General features: G+C 28.9%; 1 protein-coding gene across 1 annotated transcript; it reads left to right on the forward strand.

Moving 5' to 3' along the window:
• The first annotated feature begins 216 nt into the window (after positions 1-216).
• On the forward strand, positions 217-19,577 carry LOC107450935 (uncharacterized). The gene is made up of 10 exons (XM_016066878.4): positions 217-556; positions 5,911-6,321; positions 7,701-7,940; positions 9,532-9,746; positions 10,514-10,656; positions 12,178-12,332; positions 13,876-13,954; positions 14,034-14,196; positions 16,713-16,872; positions 17,573-19,577. The coding sequence occupies exons 2-10, from the start codon at positions 5,943-5,945 to the stop codon at positions 17,782-17,784; spliced, it is 1,746 nt and encodes a 581-aa protein (XP_015922364.2). The 5' UTR covers positions 217-556; positions 5,911-5,942; the 3' UTR covers positions 17,785-19,577.
• Positions 19,578-26,042: the final 6,465 nt, after the last annotated feature.

Genomic DNA, 26,042 nt, shown 5'->3' on the forward strand with positions numbered 1-26,042 from the left:
GCAGCCACCTAAGCAACAAAAAAAAAAGAATCCTTCCTATACAAACAAAGAAGAAGCCAAACAAAGGGATGCCGCTTTTAATGTTCTGCAACCGTGCCCACAATCTGTTGTTACGTACTCTGAAAAGCTGAAAATGAAAACTCAAAATCTAGTTTGGTTTTCACTTAGTCTTAATTAATCACATAAGACTCCATTTCAACCATAACGTGTATCGTTTCGTCATTGTTTTTGATCAAAAATAACTCCTCCCCTTTTCAACAAAAAATTAGTCACTCATCAACCAATCCGAGGATGGTTTTCATTTTCCTCCAAATTGATTATCTAATTCTATGTGTGCTATAAATCTATCTGACACGCTTCAAACTAAGGCAAACTGTGTGATTTCGACTGGTGCTTCAGAACTGTAATTGTGTGCAATTTATCGCTGTACTTACTCTCGGCCCATTGGGACTTACTTACGGATAGCTTTGGAATTTATGTTCATGTGACTTTTAAAAAAAATTGTGATTTTTCTCAACTTTGACTTACTCAGGATATATTGACAAAATATATAACTGTAAGTATATAGTTCTTTCTTCAACTATTAATTTAACAAATCTGAACTTTATTGATAAAAATATATTATTACAAGTAAATAAAATTAAAATACACAGCAATATTAAAATTTTGATCTAGGCAATGTAGTAACGCTACATTGAAGAGAGCAAATATCTAAAGTACTTATTATACAATAATTTAATAAAATTAAACTGTTCTTAAAAAGTTATTACACAGTGTTAAGTTTTTATCCCCTGAAAAAAAATTGCCAATATTTTGATGATTTGCAATAAAATAAAAACTGTGCTCAAGTATACATATAACATCAGATTCGCCACATTTTAATGCTATTTTATATTTAAAATGAAACTAAATTTAAATCAAAATCATGCATTTAAAATGAAAAGTGAATTCAGAATAATAAATTAAGTGTATGTTGAAATCGATTTAACGTAGGTTCGCGTGTGTTTTATCTCTAACTCAATTTTATTATGTATTGGAAACAATGCATTAAAAAGATATGATTTTTTTTAAAAAATAGAAATATCATGAAAGAAAATTCTGTCTTCAACGTACATTTTGCAATACTTTCTAACTATCATAGTAGAATCACATATTAATAAAAATATTAATTTAATAAAGACTAGTACTGATAAATCCTATATTCAAGCAATAAAAAATTGGCATAACATAAAAATTTTAACACACTACATGCGTAAAATTTTGACCAAAACAGTACAGAAACCTTAAATTGATGAGAGGATTTGATGAGAGGATAAATTAAATATCTTCTATCTTGCTTTTAAACTTTTAACCTAAATATTTTTTTTAGTCTTTTGCTCCTCTGGAAATTATCTAATGACTTGCGTATATCTAATAAATTCAAAATGCAAAACGAAAATTAAGCTTATGCTTAAAATAAATTTAAAAGAGCACCAAAATTTGTTCAATAATATGAAAATCATTAATCTACAGCGAAAACAAGAACACAGAATTATTAATTAAAAGAATGCAATAATTAGTTTAATAATTAAATTTGCTAAATTTTTATTTCAATTTATCTCAATAAATTTTTATTTATGTTGATAGTGTAGAAAGAAATCTTACTTAAATCCAAAAACTGCACCATATTTCATTTTACAATATTCTAACCATATTGTATTTTAAACTATTTTTTGAATATCATAACTTTTTAATTGTTCTAAATAATGCAAAAAGAAAGTAGTTTAATCAAAAATTTATTTTAAAGAATAAGATTATAAATTCAGTTAATTATTAACCAGATTTTAAAATAACTAGAGCAATGTAAAAACATTTTACTCAAATCTTACGATTTAAAAAGTAATTTATATTAAAACAACTAAGCTGGATTTGAAAATTGCAAATTAAATGTCTAAGTTAATGGTTTAGGAGAATTTTTTAAAATACTGAAATATTTCGGAGAGACTACAAATGTAAATTTAAAAATTATTCTGAGATTATAAATATATATAAATTTTTATTGGAGTTTTTTTAAAAAAAGTTTTAAATATTGTGTTACTCTATATATGGCACACGATTAAAAACAAGAAAATCTAAAGCATATAAGCGTCAAAGGAAAACAAATAAATAGGTTTAATACGTTTTGAACCCCACTCCCATTGCCAATCAAAATTATTGATTTCACTATATATTACTATATATTCCCTATAAATTCCCTATAAATTCACTATATATTCGCTGTTATTACAGGTTAGTTCACTATAAGAATCGGAGCACGCAAAAGTAGTCATGTATTTTGCACCAACTTAGGAGAATCAAATCAATTTCTTGGAAACCTTTATCAATGCCTCCTAAACACGAAATCTTTATCAATTTCCTATCAATCAAATTTTTTTACATTTTCTTATGAATGAATTCTTAGTAATTTCCTAGGAATGAAAGTTTGGACACTGGATTACTTCCATTTCGTTTGTTTTCTAAATATGGAAATTTTTTATAACATTTATTTAAAATGTAAGTTTCCTTATTGATTTAAAAATTTAGTATAAGAGTATTTATTTTATAATCAGATCATGAAGCTGCGATACCCAAAATGAGAAATTAAACTCTTCAACCAAATTTCTAAGATACAATACGTAGTCTATTTTTTATATATCAAACATTATCTACTTTTTTTCAAATATAGATCAAAATTATTTTTTTTAATCAAATTGGTATAGAATTAATGAAATTTATTTATATTAAATAAAAGAGAAATTAATAGTTTACTTTTAAAATTATCTTAAAGTTTTTATCTCTTGTTTTTTTTAAAGAAAAAATGAATTTTTTTTGCTTCAATATTGCTGTAATGTCTTGAAAATGCTTAAAATAAAGAGAAATTTAAAAAATGTCCCAAATACCACAAACATAAGCGAAGTATAGAAAGAATTTGTATTAAATGATTTTCAGAGAGCTATATAAAATAATATTTCATGGAGTATGAATTTTAAAATATCAAAACTAAAAGTCCTTAGTCAAAATATCATTAGTAAATTTATATCATTAAGGTGTTTTTAAAATCTCATTTACTTAGTTACATAAATCTAAAAATAACCCATTTTTTTATTTTATTATGATTGATACTTCACAAATTTATTTAAGAAGATATTAAACATTTCTATATTTTTTTAAAAAAATATAACTAATTTAATCTTTCGCCGGGAATTGACCAAGCCAAATTTAAACAAAATTAAGTCGATAAGTATGAGAATTGAATAAATGTATTTTTTTGTGCTAATTATTTTAGAAAACTAGGAGTAAATTTAATTAATGTTCTCTTATTTTGCAATGGTTTTTATTATTTCACTAGAACACAATATTCTTACTATCAAAAATATTCTTATTTTTAAATTGACTTTCATATTTTATTTATTTTTTTATACTGATGTTTACATCAAAAGGAAATTTGTCTCCTAGTATACAGGCATTATAATTAAAAACCACGTTCTAATACGAAATTATAAATTGAATTTAATTCGCCCTATTAATCAATTTTAAATGTGAAATCAATGAATGATACTGTTTAATTTTCAAAAGAGCCTACGAATTATAAAAATATTTGATGATTAAACCATAAACTCCAAACTCTCAGGATAAAACTTCATCAATTATGTCATCTTTTACTTATTTAGTCTTGTAAATTCGTTTTGATTATATTATCATTGAAATTAGTCTAAATTTAATTTTTCATCACTATTCATTTTGAAAGTAGCAATGATTTTTATATTATTATTCTAATAAATAAAAAAAAGGTTTTTTTCAGGTATTTTTAACTGAATAAATCGTGTTATACATGAATACTTTACCAATTCAGCGCAGGCAAAATTAGTGATACACTGTAAAAAATCTTTGGTCAAATTATGGTGAAAAGTACCCGCATTCAGGAAGCCGATACTTTTTACCATAAAATCTATTTTTACCTGAACATATTAAGATAAAAAAAATTGATATACCATAATCTACGTAAAATCACTGAATCACTCTAATTACATAAATAGTAATGTAAAAAAAATAGGATATAATATTTAATGGTAAAAGAGATTTTACTGTTCATGAGCCCAAAGTGCAGGTACTTAATACCGTATTTTTAGTCAAAATTTTTTACAGTATAATTAATTCTTTATTTATTTTTTTTCAAATAAAACAATTTTTTTTCAATCTACAAAATAAAACTAAATAATAAATTGCTTAGTTAAAAATCTCAAGTTAAAAATCGAACACACACTAAGCAGTGCTGAATTTCTCATAATTATAATGATTCCATTACACTGATATCAAGAAGCATTATAAAATCTAAATATATTGTGTTCGTTAAAAATTAACCGTAATTTTAATTCTCCATTAATATAGGAAGAAGTGAATAGTACAAAAGAGAGTCGTATTAATATAATGTCATCTTATATTGCATTCAGTTCAAAAAATATCCTCTTTAGATATTAGCAAGTAAGCGAATAAAATTATGCAATTATTTCACTAAACATAAAATACATTTTCTTAAGGAAAATTAATTACGTGAATAGTTAATATTTTTGCGATTAAATTATAGGAATGATAAGGATATGATTAAAATGATAATCGTAGGCATTTGGTATATTTTTATTAACATTATTTATAGTAGTTTGACATTATTTCCAGGAATTTTCTAATAACGTGCTAATGAAATGTCAGTGAATGTGCTGTAGAAATCGCTACGAGGTGAAATATTTGTTGAATTTATGTTGAAAGAACTACTTTCCTTTCAGTGCAGATCATTTTCTTGTACATATAATATAATAAGTTTAATGTAAAATTATACAATGATTTGGCAGGGAAATCGCACTTTAAAAATTACATATTCAGTTTAGAAATGGAGACTATGGAGCTCCAAAGTAAGAAGCAATTGTTCTTTATTCTGATACACACATGGCAGTTATCTTTGGTAAAACAGATTTTCAACAATGCGGATGATAAATTGAGAATGTAGATAGGAATGTGAAATTGAAAGGAGATGGACCCCCAACGGTGCTCATCCTTCCAGTTTCAAATCGTAAAGAATATTTGAAGTTTTAAACGCTATAAAACACTTCTCCAAGAATGAATAAGTAATCTGTGATTTGGCTATTGTTTATTGCTGGAGTCACTTTTCTTAGCTTTAAAAATTCAAAATGTCTTGAAGAATAAAGGAAATATTAATTTAATTTTTAATTTATGGGAAATGCGTTATGACTATTTTTACAGAACATATTTCTTTTTAACATGCCAATTCATATGCAGCCAACGATCTAAAAAAAGTCAGCCTTAAGAATTTAAATCAAACGCTAGTTAAATCAAACGTTAAAACAATGTCATGGCGCATTTTTATGTAACTATTAAGCAAACAATTTTACGCAATTATGAAAATGCGTATTTCATGAAACAATAGAGAGATTTTTAAGTAAAACACATATTTACTGGCTTATACTACTTAGGTTAAGAAAAATTTGATAATGTTTGAAAAATTTCGCATTTGTTATAAAATTAGGCAATTTATTTCCAATGGTAGTAGTTTTTTTCTTTTAGCGAATGTCAATTACATAACTTTACTTTCAAAGGTATAATACATTATTTTCAAGTGTAGTTAAGGTTCAGAATTTTATTTAAATTTAAAATTTTGAAAAAAAGTTTCCATTTTATCTATTTCCGAATTCTTATTTCTTCGTAGTATTTTTTTTCTCGGGTGTGTTCATTAATTTATTTTGCATGGGTAATACTTTAATCTTTTTAGAGAAGCAATTCATATTACTTCTCATGTTTCCATACTCTTATTTTTATCTTTTTAACGAGGATGCTCATCAATTTAGTGTGTATACGTAATTCTTTTTTTTTTCTTTTTAGACCTTCAATTTATAGCATTCTTTTAATTGAACATGGTATCCAAACCATTCCCTAGTCATCCATATTCCTTACTTGCATTCTGGTTGGTTATTTTTCAAATTTCGAAAAGCGCTGTAGCAACAACCGCTACTCCTGTACCTGTCTTCCAAGTCACGCCACCATCAGATGGCACACTTTCAGTCACTTCTAAGCCGGCTCTTTATCGTGACACCAGTCATTATGACAGTTCTAAAAACAGTGCTGAGAGATATATGGCATCTTGGAACTCTACAACTATTCTAAGAGAAAACAATGTACGTTCCAAACCCCCATCGAGTTCCGAGATTGGAAGCAGAGAGATTGACCATGGGGATTTTCTAAATGGGAACTATCACGTAGTTCGTGGATCCACACATAAAGAGGATTCAAAAGGTATGTTATTAATGAATAGGGTCAACACTTAGTTTTTATAATTGAATATTGTACAAATAATACGATTGTTTTTCTTGTCAAAGTAAACTGTCTGTGTTGAAGACTATAGTATCAACTTTTTTTTTCCGTGCGTTTGTTATGAATTAAATTGAGCAAACTAAATTGCATATAAATAGCACTAAATCGTAAACATTACACCATTATATTTAGGATTCTAACAAAATTTAATGCAAACTATCATCAAGAAGAAAATGGTAACCAAAATATATGGTAAAATTGTATGGTTTTATGGTAAACAAAAAAAGAACTGAATTTTATAATTTTAACTTCAATATACTAAACTTAATTAAACTGTTTAAATTAATATTTAATTTTATAAAACATATTAAAGATGATGTTTATTTCTGTGGATCTGTAGTAATTTCCATTTCCATTTTGTAGTCCATTGAGAATCAACTTGAGCTTAGACTGCAGGTGATAGCTCTTCTTTAGCCTCGAGTGCCTTAAACTTCTAGAAGTGTTTCTTGTAAAAATCCAATATGAATTCTTAAAGTAAACCTTTAGACCAATGACTATGACATTCTTATGAGCTGAGCCCCCGACAACAATGTAAAAACACTAAACATACCGAAACACTTTTTGTAAAACAGAGAAACGGTTATGGTTAAAAAAAAAATTTTACAAACAAAGCATAAATTAAACCAAAGCATAAACAAAGCATAAATTAAACCAACCAGTGTAGTGGTTCTGTTATTAGTTTAAAAATCGTCAGACAAATAGCAAAGCAAAAATAACCTAATAAATCAAGAGAAAAAAAAATTGGAAATCATTCCAAAGACATTCAATCAATGAAAATTACATTAAAATATTTTCTAAATATCCGCATCTGCCACAATCACGCTTCGTAATCGGGAAACTAAATTTGTATACATTAAAACTCAAAAGAAGCAACTAAAAAATGGACTTACTGAGTCATGTATGGAAAAACGCTTTAACTAAAACTAATAACTCTAGGAGGAAACGTTTATGCATGAATTTGCAGTAAAAATTTTTCTCTCTATCTAAGCTGCTAAATTGTTACAAATTTACTGAAATCATCAGTCTAATTTAGGTAAAAATGCTTGCTGGCTGACAGTTATAGCTCTTACAGTGCTTGCTGGCTCCAGAAGGTTTTAAAATGTTTACGTATTAACAGAGAACCTCTCTAACAGATAAATTTCTTCCGTGTGCTTTACACTCCACTTGACAAGTAAAATATAATTTTTCTTTTTTTTTATGTATGTATACTTCCCGTTTACGCAGTGTTGATTTAATTTAAAAGTTAACCGGAAAGAGAGGAATCTCACTCACTGTGATTTTTCGCGTTTACTTCTTTTCAGAAAGTGAAAGAAGTAGTGAAGAACTTCGGGAACGAGAAGGGTCTGCTTTCATCCCAAAAGGAAGCAGAATTCCGACGTCAAATCATGTTGATTCCAATGAGAATGAGCTCATTGAACAGCCTAAACCTGTATACCCTCCTATACCGGGTGCTGGATACATACCTCCTGCAACAGCAAATGATCAATCAGCACCAGTAATTCTTGGATTCCAACACGAAAGAGACGTACCACGAGTTGAATGTAAGTTTCTGTAACAAGTCTCATTGACTGATGCTCATATAATTCTTAAAAAACTAAAAAAATTTCTTCCAATAATTTGTTAGAGCAAATATTTCATAATATTCGCCAATTTTTTTAAGCATTATAATTGAGTACTTGAATGGACAAAACTGAGCTTCTGAAACTTGAAAATTTAATCTAATATTTTTAAAACTGTAAAAATAAGACAGATGATCAATAATTTGAAAAGCGGGAAAGGCCAATTGCATGGCTATATATATATATATATATATTTTTTTTTTTTTTTTTTTGAAAAATGCAAGCAAATTTTAAAATATTAGTATTTCTTATTTCAATTTGTAGATGCCCGTATGCTTGATAAATTTAAAAATATGGTGCAAAATACAATATCAGGTGACCATCAATCTTGAAGTAAATATTAAACATTTGGTTAATAGACATCGGAAAGACATCATAATCATCCTCAATAGACATTGAGAAGAGCTATTGATTCATCATTTGATAGCTTATAAATAAAACTAAAAAGACATCGAACAGAATTCGATTTGATGTTTCAAAAAACGATATTAATAACAATATGAATAAATAATAATTAAAATAAATTATATTTTTAATAAATGCAATAATGCATTTGCCATTAACAGTTTTTAAACTTTTAATGTTTATTCTAAACTTTTCTTTATATGATTCACAAGTAAAGCGAGGGATATTGATTTCGAAAGATAAGTCTAAATGTAGAAAAATCCTCTTTTATGTGTTATGTGCTTTTACTTTTGTTTGTCTTACTTTTAAAATATGATATTTCACTTTAATATGCTACTCTAAAGGCTGCCTTATATTTTTTCCTTTTACAGTTTTCTCTCTCCTACAATACGTCTTTACGTCTTTAAAGCTCACTAGGGGAATATTTCTTAACTATATTGTTTTGAGCCGTGATGGCTTAGGAGATAGAGATTTCCCCTCCCAATGAGATGAACCGGGTTTGAATCCCAAAGATGGCTGGTCGATATGAATTCCGCATCTAGCTTGCACCGACCACAGCACTAACGTAAAATATACTTAGTGGTAGACGGATCATAGGTTAGAGTTCCCCTTCCGTCAGTCTAACCGTGAGAGGCTTTCGTGATTTTCCTCTCCGTGTAACGCAAAGGCGTGTTAGTTCCATCAAAAAGTCCTCCCCGAGGGTAAATTTCCCCCAATACTTGATCCAAGAGTTCCCTTGTCTTCTGGATTGAGTTCAAAATTACCAGGCTACGGAGTTGAACATTAAAAATCGTGTAAACCCCAAAAAATGGGTCGGCTGTCTTTTAGATTGGTCGGTTTTCCATAAACCTAAAAATTAACTTTGCGAAAAAAGCATTAGCTATTTACTGAATAAACAATATAAATTTTGCTTAGAAAATATATAAAGACACCATCCAATTAATAGATACAACAAATGTAAGCTATTCGGCACATGTACAGCAATTTTATGTACCTATGTTTCAATATTTCATTTTCAACAATCTACTTTCAATTAAAAATTTCACCAATTAAAAAAAATTTTGTGAGTTTTTTTAATAAGTTTCTTTTTTTCCGATGCATTCTCTAGATGTAACAGCTGATTGCTTTAGCAATTATATGAAAATTACTATACAATTCAATGGATCATTTGATGGTTTGGTCTACAGCACTGGATATGCTCATGACAATGATTGCGTCTACGTCAATGGATCAGGTCATGATAGATACGAATTTTCAATTCGATTGAACAGATGTGGTACTTTGGGTAGACCAGAATTTGAACCCTCATCAAACGAAGTTCCGGTAAGACATGTTTTATCATTAATTGGCTTTATAAATATTCATAAATAAACATTTCGAGTTGAACATGATTCATGTATTATAATTCTTATAATGTTCGTTTTTTTTTATTTTTTTACTTTTTATTTTATTAATTAACGAATTTATTTACCTAATTCAAATAGAACGCAGTGTTATAAATGATCAGCATATTTCTGATGTAACTTAATGAGACATTTTCATTATTATACAATGTTCAAGGACATTTATCGTAAGAAATAAATATTTTTTATTAAATGTATGTGCATGTAAACTATATACTTCGTTAACTTATCAGTACATTCTTTATCTGCATTCCCAACTAATTTTTTATACAACTGTATAATTTTAATATTTTCTTGGTATTACAATAGTTAATTCAAGGACAAAATTTCAAAATCTAAAATTAGAAACTGACAACCAAAATGCGCCATTTTATGGAATAGTTTGCTTAAAAAATCCTGTTCTATTTTTTTACTATAAAGTAATAATTAATTTTAAAATTTTTTTAATAAATACATAATATTGTCAACATGAAATTGTCCAGACTATCTTTGGAAATAAATATTCTTAAATCATAAGTAAATTATATTCTCTCCGATATTAAATTATAGATAAACTCTAGTAAAATGTCAGGTTATATGGGGAAATACTGTAACATTAATAAATAGCTATAAAGTGTTGAATTATTTATGTTTTATGTAGAAGAGAGTTTATTTCAATAACAATATATGCACAAAATAATCTTGTAGGACAGAAATCATTTTATGTGGAACACAATCACTGTTCAATATAATCCAGAAATTGAAGAAGATTGGGATGAGCATTTTCAAGTGACTTGTGAATATGGTTATGAATTCCGAAGAACTGTTACCTTTCCAGTCGTTGGCGTAGAGTAAGAACATTTTTCTCACTTACGTATGGTTTCAGATAAACAACAAATTCTCTAAATTAAATAATGTAAGAAAATTCTCACATTGGAAGTCTAAGACTAATATAAAAGCGAGTAAAAAACGAAACCCAATCGAAATCCAATGAATCACAACTGAGGAAGCATGATTGAGAACACCAAAAACTATTTTATTGCCAGGGGAAACAGAAAAGTTGAATGGTATTTGTTACAAACACTTCCGAGATAGAGGAGGCAATTTAAACTCATTCCGCCAGTGATTCTGCAGATTTCGATTGCATTTTTGTTCCTTCCTCACTTGAATAATAATAACTCCCGGCCTCGAACGTACATAGTCTTTATTTCATTTATGAAAATGATTTTAAAAATATATAAAAGATGGCAATTATGAAACCTTCTGTAGGCAAATTTGAAATGTTGAAAATTAGCTCAAACTCATTAACATTTGGGATTAAAATTAATATTTAAAAGGAAAAAGAACTTTATAGAAATCTGATTAATAATTAATGAGGTCTATTACAGTAAAAATGGGATTAAAACCAACGAAAATATTTTTCCAAATAAAAATGAAAGAGTTTAGCTAATAATAGCGTTTCGTCGCTTTTTTGCTTCCTCGAAGAAATGAAATGGTATTAATTAATTTTCCCTACTTTCTCCCTGATTTATCTCGACGTACATTTTAAATTTAAATATTACTTTTAAAAGCTACATCTGTATACTTTTAACCCATTTAACAAGGATAACAAAAAATACATACATTAAAGACGGTCATAGCGAAACAACCTGAATAATTTGTAAATAGTTATACTGCTCATCTCAAGCGATTTTAATCCTGTATTAATAAGATTATAATTAATATTATGAAAAATAATTATAATATATAAATATTTAATTAAAATATACAATTACATATTGTTTATATTTAATTTTCAAATAAATTTAAAGTAAGTATGTAAATGAATTGTTGTAACCAAGTGTGTTTAAAAAAACATTTGATAATAAAAAGTGTGATAAATGATAAGGCTCACAATTGAAAATATTGAGAAATGCGTGAAAATTACAAAACATTGTAAGTCCTTAATTAACATATTAGTCCTTAGTAACACTTAAAACATTTAAAACTTTAAACTACCCTCAATAAACTACTGCCAATAACTGAAAAGTACGCTCTTAGAACTTTCATATTCTACAATTAAACTTACAAGACTATTTACAAAAGTGAAAATTGTTCAAAGATTAATCTCCACACTTATGTACACTTTATTTGTAACTTTATTTTTTAAAACATTTTTGAGACTTCAAAGCTAGGAGCTTAACATATTTTACACATTCTGAAGTATGTCTTATAACACTTTTGCATTAAAACACTTTTGCATTAAAACTGACATTTGCTGTTTTTCTCCTTACATCAATTACTACTTTTAGTTACATTTTTAACATATTTGTAAGTTGTAAATGGAAAAGGTGGATCCTTTAAGTTATTATAACAAACTCCTTCTTATTTAGAAAAAATACAGCTAGTCCATATTTAGTTACTCTCTCACCCCCTCAATGCTACATGGAAGTTCGAACTGGCTTTGGACCATCTGGAGGCCGTCTAACTGGACCTGTAACTGTTGGTGATCCATTGACCCTTATGATTCATATGGAAAGTGATAGCAGTGAGTACAAACTTTAAGAATCAGAGCATTCTAATTGTCATAATTCAAGTTTTTAATATTTAATTTAAATATTTGTAATAATCACTTACGCAAAAGTGTTCTTATAACTCTGTGGTCAGAGCAAACGAATTTCACGCTAAATATGTAGTTTCGAATATGGTTCCTGTCTTTTAAATAATGATTTCGTTATTTTCTTTCTATACAAGCTGTATGCAGATACTTTTGATAACTTTGCGCAGCTAAGCAAATTAGCTTTACGCATTCTTATGTTCCTAAAATTTTCTAGAACAGAGGATGTTCCGAACATAAAGCTGGGAAATTATTCAGCTGGGTTGTTGTATGCGAAACTAACTTACAGCCGTGTAGCTGTATGCGAAACTCTCCTGCTTAAATCTTTAAAGCGATAGAATTTTAATTCCAAAGTGAAAATATTGGTGTTTGTTTTATCAGCTTTAGCATTAATTTCTGGAGAAAAAACGCGTTTGATTGATGAAACGGCTACGTGTCTTTTGATTAGTAAAAAAGCTGAGAAAAAGTTTCATAATCTACTTTCGCTAATAAGTTTAGAATTCCAAAATCGACTGTTGGCCAATTATTGAAAAAGTGGAAGGATTGAAAAAGTGTTAAATTTCTTAAGATCTTAAAGATCTTTTAAGATTAAGAGCCCCGAGAAAAAATTAAAAATTATCAAATTAAAAATTTCAAATTTATTTTTATTTGCATACAGAAAAATTACAGCAGAGAAACATATCGTCTCAAAACTTTTGTATGTAACTAATATATAGTAATATTGGTACCAAGATACCTACTATAGGTGCTGTGGAAATCGGTTTACGGCCCGAGAAAGTGATAAATTCCGGAGAAAATTGTTGATGATGGTTATTTGCCAAATGATACTGAATAAAGATAATTATTATTTTGATGGAATGAACTTATGAAAACATATATTGCTTAATCTAATAACGTAAAGCCACCGTGAAGAAAAACAAATAATGAGGAATAAAAAATGGAATTGTTTCAACTTAAATAATTGTGTCGTTATACGTCTACAGTTTTATGTATGATTTCTTAGCACTGATCAATATCGATTTATTGATTATTTACTTTTTTTCAACCTGTACAAACAACGGAAATTCAGCTAGAACTGTTGTGAATATTTACTATTTTATTAAAAATTTGTTACTATATAGTGATTTCTGGGTATTACTAAACAGTCTAGTAAATACAATAATATTATTAAATTTTTTTCAAACGAATCTTTCTAACTGATTATTTTTCCTTGATATAATGATTGCGTTATAATTAAACCCAGTTACGTGTCTTATTACGACTGAATTTTAGAACATTATCAATCCGTTTATGAAAGGGTGTAAAATAATTTGATAAAATTGCTAAATTGATAAATATTGCCAACATTTTCTTATCTAAACTAATAATTTTGCTTGGTATGAATAATAACCAATTAACACATATATGCAACGCTTTATCACATTAACATTAATCATGACTGACATTTTAATTATTTTTATTCATATACTTATAGCTGAATTTGATGTGGCTGTCAGTAGTTGCTATGCCCATAATGGCGCCAAGAAAAAACTGCAGCTTATCGATGCTAATGGGTAAAGAAAATAATCAAGCATTAAGTACATATTTAAACAGTTAAAGTGCATTAAAAAAAACTCACACTTATTCTTATAGGTGCATTCTCAAGGAACAGCTAATGAGTCCTTTTCGTGGAGTGCGCAGTGCTGGTGGAACAAATCATGTTGCACTCTATGCATATTTTAAGGCTTTTCGTTTTACAAGCAGTCCAGCTCTCTATTTAGAATGTGATGTTCATATGTGCCATGGAACATGCCCGGTAAGTTACTGCAAAATACTCCGTTAATAATCCCTTACATTATGTTCTGATGCAATATTCTCTGCTATAAAAAGGTTCTTCTTCTTAACAAGCGCAACAGCCTCTTACAGGCCCCTCTACTACACGCTCTTTCCAGCGTCTTCTACCTGCAGTGAAACTTCTATTTTTAACTTTCAAAGTCTTCATATTTCTTAATGTCATCCAACCATCTTAGTTAGCTCAAAATGATCCTGGCTTTTTTAAAAATATTAAATTCTTCAATGGATTATTTTCTGAGATTCTCGAAATATGAGGTCTGTTACAACTACTAATTTGTGTAATTTTTGGTAGTCTAGAAAGCTTGTACAGTTCAAAGTAGTATCTAGTTCTCCCTCGTTTTGTCTTCTGCACTGAATCCAAAGAATGCTTTGAGAAAATTTCTCTCAAACATGTTCAGTGAGTATTGTGTGTCTTTATTTAAGGTCAGTAATTCACTTGCATAAAGCAAACCAAATCCTATCGGTCAGTATCTTATTTTGAAGAAAAAAAATTGCGATTGATGAGATTAGATTACAATCGTTAGAGAGGAAACTGACTAATAATTAATTACTTTTTTTTTGTTTCTCAAACTTGTTTAAGCCTATTATCATCTAATTTTATCATCGTTACATCTTAAATTTTTATCGACATAAATTATACTAGAGCTCCTACAATAAGATTGGCATCTAATATTTCATGTGTTTAGTTTAATCATATTTATATTCTTCCACAATTTTTCACTCTATATTATAATAATTGATGTCCTTTCTTAAAAATAATACATTTAGTATGTCATACCTTAAAACAGTGTTTCCTAAACTTATGACTTTTGTGTACCCTTTCTAATATTTTCGTAACGCGGTGTACCACTAATAAGAAAATGAATGTATTTTTTACTATAAAAAAATTGCACAAAAGTTAAAAATCAGAACTGGCTGTTAACACCACTAATTATTAACTGTTAACTCTGCAAAAAGTAGCCAAAAGAAAAATACATAATCTTAAATTTCCATACCTAGCTTTGTTTTCAAATAAAGTTTTTTGAAATTTTCGTTTGGTGCAAGATATCTCGCATAAGAGCGCGTGCCCCCTCTGAACTGTTCTAGTACCCCCCTGGGGGTATGCGCACCACACTTAGAGAAACACTGCTCTATATTATAATAATCGAAGTCCTTTCTTAAAAGCAATACATTTAGTATGTTATACTTTAAAGTAAAATATTTTTAGCAAATGACAAGCCTACATTTTAATTTATACCATTAAGCAAAAACGTGTAGCTTAAATTGTGTATATGTTACTGTGAATGGCAGAAATTGGTGGTTGTTGACTTCCACCGGTGAATGTTAACAATCACATAGTCGTTTTGGTTAATATGATATTTTTTTAAAGGTTCGGTGCCACTGTCCAGTATACATTTGTCCGACACTCCGAACACTGCTGCTTCTTCAAATCTATCCTCGGCAGATATTAAAATATTGAATAAATATAATAATATCAACGAATAAATATAGCTAGTAGGCTGCGCCCCCTGCTCACTAACGCTCGCCAACCCCCGAAAATTGCTACGTAATTTTATATGGTTTGCTTTGCAAACCAAGCTCGCTTCGCTCGCTACTAACTTAGGTACATTGCAAATGCACAAAATTCTAAGAATTCAAAACAATCATTCAAATCCATGTAACAACTTTTTTTAAAAAAAAAATTACATCTTTTTAGTAAATACTAAGTCATTAAAATAAATTTGAATTCAAATAAATGACATGTAATTCGTTAAACCTATTAGAAATGTGCTATAGTATAAAATCTTAAGACAAAATTTCTAAAACTGATATCGCTTTAAAAAGGTTAAAATTTTGGCTATAATTAAGTCTATTAAAAATTGAAATAAGTGAATTGCAATGGAAAAACCTGCATAAACAAATAAATTCTAGTAAAACAAATAAATTCGTGATATGAATCAAAAATCGTCAAACAAATTCGTAATATAGAAATTCGTGAGAAAAAAAAAAGCGCTTTCGACAAAATACTAAAATAGAGATCTATCGACAAAGACTACTCACTTCTGCCTAGCTTATGCTCTCTCTGGTTATTTCAGTTTCCGTTTTTAAAAGCGCTATATGTTGAACCATCTCAGCTAGATTTGGCATGTGACATTTTTAGCGGCAAACATTGGTCGATTTTCCAGCGTTGCCATTCGGGGAGTTGTAATGAGGCTTTTTTTTGTCGTAGTGTAAGAGAAATATATATATAGATAATATCAACGAATGAATTAATATCAAATCAGATATTACAAATATTTCGGACATTCACCAAAGCGAGTATGTGATTGTTGACATTCACCGATGAAAGTCGATCGACATTCTCTTGATTTCGGTCATTCTCTGAAACATATATACTGTAAAATTGTGCATTGTGTTGAAACTGTATACTGCTTAAATAATATAATTAATTTACTATTTCTAAATTTCATTGTTGTTTTTCCTCCCAAATAAATAAAGGCTCAACGATGTCACTGGAAAAATCTTGCAAAACGATCAGCTGACTTACAACTTGATAACGACAATTCTTCTTTAACATCTGAAAACGTAAGTTTATTCCAAGCTTTGCAAGTGCTACAGGAATCATCGGAGGCGTCTGAATTAGGAAAACCTAAAGCTGGTAAGTGGTAATAAGAGACTTCGAATTTCTAAAATTTATGAATTAAGTATATCCTGAGTTCTTCAAAACATTTAAAACCCTTCCAGCTTTTTGTATCATTCAAATTATTGAGGAGCATTTCACTCTAATATAAAGCATTTTAAACATTTTAAATGCACAATATCGCACCCTCCGATTGCATCAATCAGAAATTGTATCATTTGTTCCGTTACAAACTATCAATCTCTGATTAATCATTATTTAGTTCATCTGAGCAAGTAAGGATAAAAATAATAGAAAGTTAATTTATCTAACGGAACTGAAATATGTTCTCCTTTAGTTCTTAAAGAATCGCTCGTTTCAACTTCATCATCAAGTAAAATAATTTTTGGAGATTTTGTCTCTACTTTGACCTCGGTGATGATTCGTTTAAATTTCACAGCATTTTTGTTTATTATTTAAATATGAATTTGTGATTTGTAGTTTACACACTTTCGAAATATATGGTATTTTGGTGGAAATGGGATAAGAATTGCGCTGAGGCTGCCTATGCTGCCTAAACAATCTGATACTCAGAAATGATATTCAATAATTCTCTATCGAAAAATCCACCTTTTCTTAAGATTTACTTCTGGTTGTCATTCTTTAATTATTTTTCATTCATAAAGTGCATTTCATGTTTTATTTTGAAAATAAACTCGATGATTATTTTTTCTTCTAGATGAAGTACAAAGTAGTACTATGTGCTTACCTGTGCTAGCATTAACAGCTGTAACAACTGCTTTCTTAGCCTGCTTGCTGCTCTCTACTGTTATGTGCATCCTGCTATGTCTGAGAATGAGGCGAATGAAAGAAGTAGGTAGTGTATCAGATTTGAACACTTACATGGGGAATCCCTACCTACACAAGCAGCCCTCTAGGAAAAGATTATAGATCTTTTTACACTGTCGGTGGCTGCAGTGACTTAAACTACAGTGAGCTGCAAATATAGATGAGCTATTTACTTTTTAATGATGTAGCTTGTAATTTTGAATGTTGTAGCATTTATGACATTCTGCGATCCAAGAAAAAACAGGAATAATTGCATAACTTTTAATATTACTTGATTCGGTAAAATCCCAATGAAAAACAATCAAAAATTTTCTATTGTAATCTATTTTTTGTACCTGTACTGATTTCTTGTATCCCCAAAAAGTTAAACATAGTTTGATAGTTAGTAATTTGCTTCAGATGTGTGCTTGGTATAAAAATTTCCCTGAATATACAAAGCTTTTTTAAAACTAATTTAGCTTTGAAATTTGAATTCGAAAGCATTCAATATATTCTGAATCATGGAGATTGACATTCGTAAATCTTTTTTTATATATTGTAGTTAGTTAAACGCATTTTATATCAATGAACAATATGAACAGCAAATTTTATTAACTAATAAAATTGGAGGCTATGACTTTTATGTCATTCTTTGTGACAATGAAAAGGGATACTATAACGTTCACATCAACAAAAATGTAAATAGATTAATCATATTGTTAAAAATTTTTGAGGAAATGTTTTGCATGAAGCTCAAAGAATAAACGTTAAAAGAATTTTATCACCTAGATATGATGTCATAATCTTTGACGATAAGATGATTATCAGGAAATTACTTATTAGATATATTGATTATTTTTAAGAAATTTCCATCAAAGCAGATTAAATCTGCTATAGTTACTTGACATGAAGCAGTAAGTCATGAATTTTGCAGTTTAACGATATTTCGAACTAATTAAATTTTGACACTAAAATTATTTATTACGTACATAGAGTATCTGATGACAATATTTCTTAATATTATATGCAATAAATTCATTAAAGTCCTGTTAGATATAGCATTTCATTTCATATTAAATTAATTTGTTGTGTTTCTATTAAGAAAGATATGCATTGTTTAAAATTTAATTTATTATAACAATATAACTGCTGATAATTTATTATAACAATATAACTGCAATATATTTGCTGAACTAAGGAGGAATGTATATAAATATATCTAGATTTACACTGGAGAACTCAAAAAAGATGTCTATAGATAAGCTAATGCGTATATATTCCGTATCTGTAATTATAAAATACATTAAAAATGCTCGCATAGTTTTACATTTATTCCTTAATTTATGAAGATGCAAACAACAAATAATTATTTCTTTATAAAATATTGAAAACAATATTGAATTACTCTTGTGACGCAGATTGGTATTTTTTTCTTCTTTTTTTTTTAGTTGCCGAAAAACATTGCGTTAAAAAAGCATGTCTCATAAACTATTTATATCATGTCGTATTTATTATATTTATTTATTTTCTTCACTTTTGTACAAAACATCGACTATTAATCAGTATAAAGTTTTCTCCGTAAATAGAAATTTCTCAATCTCCATCTTATCTTTGAGAAAATTGTTTATAAATTTGATATTTTGTATCATAATTTTATTTGATAAAATAAAAAAAAAACATTATGATGTTTTTTGTTGTTTTATTGATATCTATAAATTAAAAAAGTTGAAAAATTATGAAAGGCTAGATTACTTTCTACGTATGAACTAATACCTGACTGTATTTATACAGTGTTCAATAAAACTTAGTACTGTATGTTTATTCATTGTATCTTGATTTATCATTTAATAATAAAAATAGATTGTAAACATCAACAAAAAATGGCAAAATATCTAATAATAAGTTGTTGTTCTTTTTTTTTCAATTTAGTGACAAATATATTTAAAAAGTTAATTTTTAAACTCAAATGTTATTTTATGTTTTCATAATGGTATAAAGAAAATTATTCAAAGAAAGTATATGTAGACAAATATATATATTAAGTACTAAGTTTTGAAATGTCATAAGAATATAAATATCTTATTTCTTCATTGTAAATGCTCGAAGCATTTTTATTTAAAATTGTACATACGCTGTTTAATGATACAGAAATTTATGTGTATAAATCAAATATATTAAGTGCCTTTACTGATTTTTAATGCAACTACGCAAGTTGTGATATTAGTTCCTTGGTGGGAGGAATTCACAAATTGATTGTGAATAACTTTGTTGTTTTATAACTAATTTATGTTTATGTGAATTTTTTGAAATAAAAGTTTTATCCCAATGTCTCAAAATTTTTATGTTTCACCAGTTAACCAAATAAAACTAACATAATGTTAATATTTTTAAAATCTTATTTTTGATTTACTGTTATGTTTAACAAAGCATAAACTACTATGAATTAGATATACGATTTTAAATACAAAGAGATTCATTTAATTATAATGTTTTCATAAACTCGCTTTTGTGTGTGTGAAGATGGAATCTAGGGATGGAAATTTTGAGCACTTTCTGACTCTTAGAGTACTCTTACTCTTAGTTGAGCACTTAATTTTTTCCTGAAATCGTTACAGGCGAAATTCATTTTCAAACACACTGTTTAAAATTTCTCGGTAAAAATGGTTAAATAACAATTAATTCAATTGTTATTTTCCCACATTCAAACAAAACAGACAAATAACAATAAATAAGATGGTATCCAAATTTTTAACTGTTAGAAGAAACGTTTATTAACTGCTTCTACTTGATACTGTTAAACAACCAAAATTTCATTGCACCAACTAGGCCCACCTACTGACGCCACTTAGTTCCTTAGCAGCTGGGCTCATTTTATAGCCGAGCGAGCTAATATATCAATCTCATGACCGACAGAACAGGGGTTCAAATCCCAGTGTTGACACCACAATATTACCTCAATTCACTTCCGCACATGAAATGTTTCCAGTGTGCTGGACTCCCGATTTTATACCCTGAACTATTAGAATACGATACTCTCACTCACGCATGTATGATAGCACCATAGAGCTGCTTATCACTAAAAAGTCTAGCATTTTCCATCTCTTACGATAGATTAAACAACCAAATAAACTAATTAAACCACATTCCTCGGTTTACTTGACAAAATACAGCTCAACCATAAGCTAATTGCGGTGCTTATTACCAAACGAAAAGCGTAGATCTAATGTCCTTTTTTATGGCTCTGAAGCCCTGCTAGTTGTAAATTGTTGAAAACCACATTGTTTTTTCATTAATGGCTTTTTAAACATACTAGTTGTAAAGGGTTTTAAAACCGTAAAGGTAAAAAATGTTCTTTACCTTTAAATTTGTAGTTAATTGGATAGGCAGACTGCTGCCGACTATTTTACCGTAATTTTAGAAAGGAAATTCTAAAAGTGTGGAATCATGAGGAAAAATTTCGATCGCTTTTCGACCAGCTATAGGCAAAGCCAAACCGAGATGAAGTCCACTGAGGTAGTCGCCTAAAGTCCACAGTACATGTTAGAAATTTCGGGACTTTTTTTTTAAATAATTTTTTTATATAATTACTGTGTTTTTCTATAATATATGAGTAAAATTTTAGGTTTGAAAATAGAAATTGTAGGTCCCACACCACTGTAGATCTTCTTCTTCACTGAAAAATAAAAGAATAAAAAAATACTAAATGCGAAATTGTAATTTTTTTCATTTTATTTACATAGATAAATACAGTTTCTTTGGAACCAAAGAACGGCTTTGGAAAACAGTGTTCTCCATATTTCTATTCAGAAATAAAAAATTAAGAAATAAACAGTTTATAATTAAAGTGGCTCTTAAATTCTAACTTTTTTTTAACTTCTAAAAGCCTCGCTTCAGGTATATCATTCGCGATTATCCTAAAATGGAAAATATAATCGAAAAAAATGTTTATAGTTGTTCTTCATTCTTAAAATAATTGGTTGCTCAGATGTTTCTAAAAAACGGGCTAAAGCATTGTGTTCTTGATTAGTTTCCGGAGCCGGATTATACCTTTCGTAGGCCCTAGGCATAGCCGTTTTTGGGCCCTCCCCTCCATCCCCCACTCCTCCCCTCTTTTGAAAATATATGCTAAAATTTTCTTGCATATTTTTTTTTACATTTTTATTAATATGGATTTTAATTTACAAATTTATTTATCGAACTTTATCTGCAATACCGACATACTGCCGATATTGCAGTTGATATCGATAATACCATTATGATTAGTTCGATCGATAACTATGTAAGCACTTCACGTCAACAATACAACAACAAACCAGCAAAAAAAAACAGTGAAATTGATAGTGAGATTAATTACAAGAAATATTTATACTACAAATAGCTTCATAGTTTTCATGATACTACTATGATAACTAAGTGAAGGAAATTAACATTGTCAAGAGTAAATCTTTTGAAATTATTTATAAATAAAATTGCAAGGTAGGTTAAATGTTTACTAATAGAAAAAAAATGATTTAATACTATTTTAATAAACTGTTAGTCACGTTTTTACGGATGAATCATTTTGGAATTCGACAGCATAATGCAAGATTTCGTTGAATCCAAAAATCACAAAAAAGTAATATATTAGATCATAAAATTCTGCAAAATAATTTATTACCGAAAAATATTACATTTTTATTTGTATCTTCATAATTTTGTGCAAAAATACACTTGTTGTTTTTAAAGCTAAATTATTTATGTCAACAAATTTTTTTCTCCCAAGTTTTTCGTAGGCCCCTGAATTTCGAAGGCCCTAGGCACGTGCCTAGTGTGCCTATTGGTTAATCCGGCCCTGTTAGTTTCAAGTCTTTTTTTCCAGTTGCTCCGATGTTTTTGAAACACGGGTAGATCTCTTTTTGCTCGCTTGAGATGTTGATCGACTAAGAGTGATTCGTTTAGGCGGCATGTTTTTGCAAATATTCTCTCTCACAAACAAAAAGAAATGTAAAAGTTGACAATGGTCGCAAATTTGTTAAACCGAAAATTCACATATTTATTTTTAATAATATAAAAAGCAATAAAAATGAAATAAATTAAATAAAAAATATAAAAATGATAAAATTTAAAACAAATATCTATTTTTAAGGGGACACTTCAGGTTCAAAATGATTTTTTTTTAAATATCAACCAATTTTAATGAAAATTTCATAGATTGTGAATAAAGCATTTAGAAAGATATTCCCAAAATTTGAAGCAAAAATATTAATTTGTTGAAAAGTTATAATTTTTTTAATAATTTATCCGCAAGTTAAATTACTAAATGTTCCAATATTTCAAAATGTTTCCTGCGCATGAGTTTTTATCGTAGCTGTATGAAACTCATTTATATTACAGTTTGAATAAGTATAAATAGAATTGGATATGTTTGAACAACTTAGCACTTAATTTTAAACAAATAAAAAATCAAAATATCATAGTCTTTATATAATTTTTAAAAATTGAAATTTAAATAACAATTTAAAGTAATTTAAAAAATATTCAGTGAGTATTCAGCTTTTATTTATATCACATTGGTTACGGAACATTAGACCAATCATATATATGAGAAAAAAATAAAGATTTATTCAAAACTCATGCGCAAGGAACTTTTCGAAGTTTGAATATTATCGTAAAAAACAACATTGAGAAAAAACAGTTTAACTATAAAAACAGACAGTTTACATAACCTTGTTTACAAATCTTGAAATGCTTATAACTTTGCAAAAAATGAATGAAATTGAAAAATTTTTCTTTTAAATTGTAGCTAGATATAAGTATTATTTTTTGAAACAAAAATTGAAAAAAGTATAATTTGGTCGATTTTTGGGTTTTCCATCGTGAAGTGTCCCCTTAAAGTGAAAGAAATAAAATGAATGAATTCGAAAACTTTGTAATAATAAACAATCTAATAGTTTCCAACAGACAACTGTCAGCAATGAAATCCTTGAAAACTATATTTAATTGTGCTAACCCAAAATTGCATACAAAATATAAATAATTATTGCAGTTGCATTTCATTTACGTCGCACTAGAGCTGCACAATGGGCTATTGGCGACGGCCTGGGAAACATCCCTGAGGATGATCCGAAGACATGAAATCACAATTTTGATCCTCTGCAGAGGGGATGGCACCCCCGCTTCGGTAGCCCAACGACCTGCACGCGAAGTCGAGCACTTTACGGTAACACAGTTTAACGAGGACCAATACCGCACACCCTCGGTCCCTACGCAGACTGATCCAAGTGGGTCACCCACCCGCACACTGACCGCAGCCAGTGATGCTTGGCTTCGCTGATCTGCTGGGGACCGTGTCTTAGCGATCAGTCCACTGTGGGACAAATAATTATTGAAAACGTGCAATTTGAATGAAATTTGCTTTTTATTAAACAGTTCTCACTAAATCCGTGATACTACCAATAATTACAAAATCTATTCTCGTTGATTTTGCTTGCTTATGCTCACCTGACATTAAGAAACTTGCCCGAATAATAATCAAATATTAAAGTATATGTAATTTACTTTTCTAAATAAATAGAGTTACAAGATAGAAAATATCACTGTTGTTATCTTCAAGATACGGCTGCCTTTTCACTCGACAAAGCTCTTCTGGAAACAAGCTTTGAAGTCGAAATTCAAAACATAAATACAAGATAGGATTAAATCCAAGACCTGGAGTAGTGAAGATCTTGCTGATATACCCGATTGCCCAAGACGTGAGGCAGTGGCACTGTTCCGGCTGGTTACGGGACATGACTGCTTGAGCGAACATCCCCATACAATTGGTATTTTCGACTCCCCTCTTTGTCCATTATGAGATCTGCGTCGATGCGGGGCACTTCCTGGTTCTACCGACTCCGAAACCGCCTTGTATTGGAGAGCTAGAGAACACCTGAGGCTTCAATGACTTCGGTCAATATAAGTAATTGCTTGCTCATTGGCTTGGCTTTATAAATGTATTATGCCTTGCCATTGGTAATTTAAAGAAAATCTTCAAGATACTTGAAAACTGAATCGTTTATAACAAACTTTAAAACAATGGCTAACTATTTACCAATCAGAAAATTCCATTTTAATTTTCGCTCACACCGCTGGAACCGTTTGTAGTAGAATGTTCATCAGCCCACACGATTATATCCGCAATATATACGATTATGTCGACTGTGACTTTCCTCGTGTTTTGAACTATCTGTATGCCAAGTTTCATAGCTTTTAGTCTATTGGTTTAGGAGTCTATAAAGGACATACATACAGACAGACATTCATTTATATATATATATATATATATATATATATATATATATATATATATATATATATATATTTACAAGAAAACACGAAGAAAGTTACGAAAAACAATAAGTTTCATTTATTGCGCATAAGCGGCAAGTAAACAGAACTCATTAGGTAAGTTCAACATGAAGATAAAACAAATGAGAATAGACGTATGAAAAAGGGGGGAATAATAATGAAAAAAAAATAACAATCAACTGATTAAAAAAAAATAAAAAAGGATGAAATTTTTTTTTTTTAAAAAACTGGAAAATAAAAGATATAATCTTTTCATCAGCCCACACGATTATATCCGCAATATATACGATTATGTCCACATTATACTCTTTTTCGTGGATATAATCGTGTGGGCTGATGAAAAGATTATACAGTGAAACTTCTCCTAAAGACCACCTCTACTTAAGGGCCACCTCTATTAAGGGCCAATATTTTGAGGAACGAAAATTTTCCCCATAGACATAATGTTAATTTTCCTCCCGTTAGAGGGCCACATTTTCCTGACTACCTCCAATAAAGGCCATTTTTCCCCCGTCCCATGAGTCTCCCGTGCCATATTTATCAAACCAAGAAACGCTAATACAAGTAAATAAACTGATATCCCAATCCAAGGCATTAATAAGTGATGCGATTTTAACTAATTTGTTTTGTTGAGTTAAGGAATCATAGAAACTAAAATTTTTTGCGAAAAAATTGCAAAAAGTAAACAAACTTCAATTGAAAATTTTTTTAAACATGTATAAAAACTTAAAATGTTAATAAACAGTTTTTTTCTACATAAATTTTGATTTCCTCATTTTATTTTTTGTCACCCCCATTTAAGGGCCACCCCCCATAAGGGTCAATTTTCAATGGAAGGACAGGTGGCCCTTACCGAGAGGTTTCACTGTATCTTTTATTTTCCTGTTTTTTATTAAAAAAATTTCATCCTTTTTTTTTTTAAAGCAGTTTTTTTTTTTTTTTTGGTCATTATTATTCCCCCCCTCCTTTTTTTCATATGTCTATAATTTTCCTTTGTCTTATCTTCATGTTGAACTTATATATATAAACTATAAACACAAAAAAGAAGAATATAA

The sequence above is a fragment of the Parasteatoda tepidariorum genome, chromosome 7 (genome assembly GCF_982258835.1).
Source record: "Parasteatoda tepidariorum strain Cologne lab strain chromosome 7, Ptep-v5.0, whole genome shotgun sequence".
NCBI lineage: Eukaryota > Metazoa > Arthropoda > Arachnida > Araneae > Theridiidae > Parasteatoda > Parasteatoda tepidariorum.